Below are 6000 nucleotides of genomic sequence, written 5' to 3' on the forward strand. Positions count from 1 at the left end.
CCATCTAGTGGGATAAGGCTAGAAGGCAGCCCGGCACCCACCAGGCACCTGTTGGGTGCCCCCCCCCCCCCCCCCTTTCTACACCCCACAGCACCCCAGGGACATGCTGGGCACAGGCCACCGTGCCGGCACAGGCACAGGGCACTATCCCAGCATGGGGTGGGTGAGATGTGCAGCCCCCGGCCCTTGGGCACAGCCACATCAGCTCTGGCTTTATTGCAAAAAGAGTCCGTGGGGATGCGGGCACTCAGGGACGCTGGTGCCACACTGGGTCCCGGCCCCACTCGCTGCTGGCACGGCCCCTGCAGAGGGACCCCATCTCGGAGGGTGGCAGTTTGCGGTGCTAGGAGGGGCAATGGCTGCTGTGGCAGTCCCCGCTGTCCCTCGCGTCAAGCTCGGGGCTGGCAAAAAGGTCCGGGCTGGTGGGTGAGGGGGACAGATGCTGCATGTCCTGGACACTGGGGTGAGGGTCCCCGTGGGGCTGTGGGATGGCACCTGCTTCTCGCTCCTGGGGGGCGGAGGTGTCGGGATGAGGGTGGTGGGGGCCGAGGTCCCCAGGCCTGTCGTCCTGGGAAGCCCCACTGTCCCCCTGGCCCGGGACTGCACCGGGCAGCCCGTCCTCCTGGGGCTGAGTGGGAGATGGGCTCGTGGCAGCTCCTCCATCCTCCGGTGCCTTGTCCCCACCGGCCGGTGCTGGCTGAGCCGCTCTCCCAATGCCAGGATCCTCCTCGGTGGCCACTGGCGTGACTTGCTGGTGGCACATGGGGCACGTGTCCTGCACGTAGAGCCACTTGCGGAGGCAGGCAGCATGGAAGAAGTGACTGCAGGGGGTGATGACGGCCACCCGCATGTCCTGCAGGCAGGGAGAGGACGTCACCTAGCAGGCCAGGGGACCCCACAGGGCTGCCCAGAGCAGGGTCCCCCAGCGCTGCAGGGGTGCCAGCAAGGGGAAGGGGCTGACCTGGAAGCAGATGGCACAGACATCATTATGGTCCTGCAGCTGCCCGCCCGTGGCCCGGGGTAGGGAGTTGATTTTCTTGGCAGCCTCCCGGCGCAGCAGAAAGCTCTTCCAGCCCGACTGAGCACGCAGCCAGACGTTGAAGTAGGAGTGGATGATGATGACGGAGGCGCCCATCCAGCTCCACTCTCCAAAGAGGGACTCCCAGGTGCCGTAGCCCACCACGCAGACGGCCACCAGGAACTCCAGCACTCGGCTCACTGCGTTCACGCAGTAGATGATTTCGTCCATCCGCTCCAGCGGCGTGTCCTGGAGCAGCTCCACCATGAAGAGGGCGTAGATGAAGAGGGTGCCCATCACCTGGCAGGCAGTGGGACAGCACCTCGTTGACAGTGGCCAGATGTCAGATTGCACATCCCCACCCAGTGTCACCAGTCAGGACTGGGGGAGGGTGACTAGGGCGGGATTGTGGGCAGGGGATGGGCAGGGCTGCCCACCCCAGGGGGCCCAGTGAGACCCCAGTCAGGGGGAGCGGGAGCTGCCGTACCTGCAGAGAGGTGAGCATGCAGCTGGAGACCAGGATGAGCAGCCAGAAATCCAGGTGGAAGAAGTGGGCGATCTTGTAGGCCATGAAGCAAGGGAAAACCAGCAAGAAGAGGCACATGCTGATGCCACGGAAATGCTTCCAGGGGCTCCTAGGGGAGGCACAGCTCAGTGGGGCCATGGCCACCCTGGAAGCAGCACCCACCCCTCTCGGACCCCGTGCTCCAGCCCCCTCCTCCGGCACTGATCCTGCCCAAAAACAGGCAGGGAGGACCCGAGGTGGAGGGAGAACGTGGAGGGCACGGGACCCAGCCTGGCTCTTCCCCAGCACAAGGCAAGAGGACCTCCGCCGCTCCTCCCCGCTGCTGCCCAGGACTGGGGGCTGGATCCTGCTGCTCTTCCTTCCCCTGGTACCTGTTGCGGGAGGCTCCCAGCGCCAGCACGATGGGATCAGCTATCTCGATCATGGACTGCAGCGTGGAGGTCACCACGATGAAGAGGATGATGCTGAGGAGGAAGGTCCGCTGGAGGATCTGCAGGTCGAGCAGCCCCGTCTGCAGCGCCAGCAGCAGCAGCGTCACACCCTCCGTCACCCCCCTGCCAGGAGCGGGGTGTGAGGCTGGCAGCCGCAGGCACGTGCCACATGGCACCACGTGTGCCCTGGTCACCCCTCATGGACATACCCCCATCCCCAGATCCCTCACGACACCCCTGTCCTCCCCACCCTGTTCTGGGCTCCTGTGGGCAATCTGGGCTGGGAGGAAGGAAGCCTGCCCATGCCCCCCTGCCTGCCCGTGTCCCCCGCCACCAGCTCACCTGTGCATGACGTTGCCGTTCTGGAAGGCACTGAAGCCCAGCAGGTAAAACTTGCAGAGGTTGAGGACGCCCAGGGCGAGGTAGGAGACGGTAAAGGTGAGGCCGATGAGGGAGTAGGGCGTGCTGCAGCACTCAGCCGCGCTGCGACAGAACTTGGGGTGAGCGTGGATGCTGCAGGGGCCGGGCAGCACATACCGGAGCCCCAGCCCCTCCTCATCCTCCTCCCGCAGCTATGCCGGAGAAAAGCTGAGCTCCCCCAGCTCCTGCTTGCCCCGGTCCCTACCTGCTGAGGAGGAGGAAGAGGAGGCCCTGCTGGGCCAGAGGGCTGCTGGAGGAAGTGAGGAAGGAGGAGAGCCGGAGGGAGAAGAGCACCAGCCAGAAGACGAGGAAGAGGAGGGGGACAGCCAGCTGGCTCCAGAGGGACACCGCCAGCGCGACCAGCCGGTACACCTCCAGTGCCTGTGGGGACAGGACGCTCAGCAGGGCTGCCTCCCATCCCGCCCCACACGTGGGGGACAAGTAGGGTGCAGGGGGCCCGGCCGCACGAGGGGACAGCCCTGCAGCCGACCCTACATCAAGGCTGGCTCAGCATGGGAACCTCCATCCCACAGCCCCCCCACCCCACAACCCCTCACCCTTCAGCCCCTGTGCCACAACCCCCTGCCCTGCAGCCCCCCATCCCACTGCCCCACAGCCCGCAGTCCCCTATCCTCCAGCCCCCGCTTCCCGCTCACCTGCACAACCTCCCGGCAGGCGGCGGCGGCCAGCTGGAAGGGGACGAGGACATGGGAGCCGAGGACATAGAGCACCTCCAGGGTGGTGAGGACAACGGCGAAGGTGTTGAGGACAGGCAGGGCGTGCAGGGGGAGGCCGCAGAGGCGAGCCAGCACCGGCAGCAGTGGGGCCCCAAACAGCCATGGCCGCCTGCTCCTCATCAGGAGGGAGCAGAGGGTGCACAGGCAGAGCTGGCCTGCGGAGGGGACGGGGATGCCTGGGCACATGGGAGGATGTGGGACCCCCACACCACCTCCCTGGCTCTGATGTCACAGCCACCTCGCACTGGCACCCGGGCACCAGCCGCAGGAGTTGGGGTGGGGTGGATGCCTCGCAGCCAGCCCCGCCGTGGGGCTCAGCCCTCCCCCACGGCAAACCTCGCTGCTGCCCTTGCCCTGCCACAAACTGCACCCTGAGACCACCCAGCCCCTTCCCCTGCGAGCCCGGGGGCGGTGGGGGCACAGGACACCCCCTCAGGGCTCGCATCCATCCTCTCTGCTCCATGCCGAGTGGGGCGGACAACCTGGCTCAGCCGTGCCATCGTCACCCAACACGCTGTCCCATGAGGTGATGGCTCCTGCAGCCAGGTCAGCACATGAGACCCTCACCCTGCCCAGCACCACCCCCCTGTCCCCTGGCAGGGGACACCTGGGACACCCCCCCAGGCTCACCTGCGAGAGCGGTGGTGAAGCGGCCGAGCGCCACAGGGTCACTGTACACGGAGCCCTGGAAGCCATACTCCAGCTCACGGCGAATATAGTCCCTGCAGGGAGAAAGGCTCAGCCCCCGGCACCCCCCACCGCCCCCCAGCACCCCGACACGGTCCCCCCCCGGCCCCTCCCTGGGCTCACCTGGCCGCCGTGTGCCCCGCGGCGAGCAGCAGCGCAGTGAGGAGGTGGAGGTAGAGCTTCACCAGGGACCGCACCGGCAGCATCAGCACCACCATGCACAGCACGTGGCCTGTGGAAGTGGCAGGGGACACAGAGGGGTGAGATGGCCCCACCAAGACCCCCCACCTGGCTGAGACACCCCCACTCCTCCAGTCAGGCAGCCCCTGCTGGTGACACGGCTGTCACTGCACATGGCACTGGGGTGGTGTGGGCAAGATGGGGCTGTGCAAGGGGATCCTCCCAGGCCCAGAGCCCACTGCTGTCCCCCCTGCCAGGGGACACGCGGTGCCAAGGGCACAACGCTGGGGACACAGTGCCTGCTGGCCCGGGGGACAGCCACACCTCGAGTGGGTTTCAGCAGGGGCTGGGGCGGCAAGACCCCAAACACAGCCATCCCTTGGGTTGTTCCCCATGTTCCCAGCCTGGCCAGGGCCTGAGTGTCCCCTTGTGTCCCCAACATGGACATCCCATGGGGTGTCCTCTCCATGTCCCAACCTGGCCATCCCTTGGGATGTTCCCTCACGTTCCCAACCTCTCCATCCCCTGCGTGTCCCCTTGTGTCCCCAACCTGTCCATACCTTGGGGTGTCTCCTTGTGTCCTCAGCCTGCCCAACCACTGCAGTGTCACCACCGTGTCCCCAGCCTGGCCATCCTTCGGGGTGACCCCTCATGTCCCCAACCTTGGCAGGCCCTGAGGCGTCCCCACTGTGACCATCCCCTACAGTGTCTCCTTGTGTCCTCAACACAGCCATCCTCATTGTGTCCCATCGTGTCCCCAATATGGCCATCCCTTCAGGCATCCCCTCATGTCCCCAACCTGTCCATCCCTGGGGTGGCCCCACAGTGTCCCCGACCTGCCCTATTCCCTGGGGCGTCCTCAAGGGGGCCACCCCTTGATCTGTCCCCAACCTGGCCATGCCTTGAGGTGTCCCTGGCCTGTCCGTCCCTTGAGGTGTCCCACCGTGTCCCCAGCTTGTCCATCCCCTGGGGTGTCCCCACCCCGGCCACCCCTTGAGCTGTACCTTTACCTCCCCAACCTGGCCATGCCATGAGGTGTCCCCGGCCTGTCTGTCCCCTAGGGTGTCCCCAGCCTGGCCCCGCCGCGGGCGCCCCCCCCGCGCCCCGCCGCAGCCCTCACCCAGGCAGTAGGCGCCCCGGAGGGCGGGGGGCCGCAGGAGGGGGGGGTCCCCGCGGCGGGGCCGCAGCAGGTCGCTCAGGGCCGCCGCGTCCCAGCGGTACAGCAGGTCCAGCAGCGCCAGCCCCGGCACCCGCAGCGCCACGTTGGCCACCGCCTCCAGCCGCGCCATGGCCCGCCGGGCGGGGGGCAGGGAGGGTGTCCCCGCGTCCCCGCAGCAACCCCCCCCCCCCCTCAGGGGGACAGGGGGGAACCCCCCGGCGGTGGTCCCACCGCCTCCCCCGGCCCAGCAGGGGGCGCCCGCCCCGCGCCCAGCAGGGGCCTGTCTGCCCGGCCGCCTCTCGCTGGGGCCCGGCCGCCTGCCGCCGGCCCCCGCTCCTGCTCCCACTCCCGCTCTCGCCGCCGCTGCCGTTCCGGTCCCTCCGCCACTTTCGCTTTCTCCCGCCCCGCCCCTGCGCCCAGCGCGTAGCGGAGAGGCCTTGCGCCAGGCTGCTGCGCTGACGCCGCGGACGCCATCTTAGAAGAGGGCGCAGCGCTCGTTCTTCGTCTATGTGATCCGCTATCTTAGATAAGGGCACACTCCGGCCGCGGAGGGGACACGGCCATCTTGGAGAGGTGTGCGGCCCTGTGCGGGTGACGTCGCTCTCACTGTCCCGCCCAGCCCCGCGTCAGCCATCTTGGGTGCGGGCAGACGGTGAGGGCAGGCTCTGGCCGCCATTTTGAGAGGGGAAGTAGGGGAGCGGGGTGCTGCATGGCGCTGGGGGAGGATGAGGCCCCCGGGGGAGGACGAGGGCCTCAAGGATTGTCTGGGATCCTGACCTGAGATCCCCTGGGATCAGCTGGGGCCCTCCGGGGTGGGTTGGGGTCCTTTGGGGTCAGCTGAG

At 67.9% G+C, this 6000-nt stretch overlaps 1 protein-coding gene across 1 annotated transcript; it reads right to left on the reverse strand.

Moving 5' to 3' along the window:
- Positions 1–214: 214 nt before the first annotated feature.
- On the reverse strand, positions 215–5315 carry LOC309671183 (RING finger protein 145-like). Its single transcript, XM_082482378.1, has 10 exons — positions 5120–5315; positions 3943–4051; positions 3763–3854; positions 3052–3287; positions 2601–2776; positions 2318–2458; positions 1916–2098; positions 1506–1653; positions 962–1318; positions 215–853 (listed from the first exon to the last, which is right to left on the reverse strand). Exons 1-10 carry the CDS (start codon positions 5286–5288, stop codon positions 344–346), a joined length of 2121 nt encoding a protein of 706 aa, XP_082338504.1. The 5' UTR covers positions 5289–5315; the 3' UTR covers positions 215–343.
- Between the last annotated feature and the right edge of the window lie 685 nt (positions 5316–6000).

Source organism: Vanellus vanellus (genome assembly GCF_965231255.1).
Source record: "Vanellus vanellus genome assembly, chromosome: 4".
In the NCBI taxonomy this organism is placed as follows: domain Eukaryota; kingdom Metazoa; phylum Chordata; class Aves; order Charadriiformes; family Charadriidae; genus Vanellus; species Vanellus vanellus.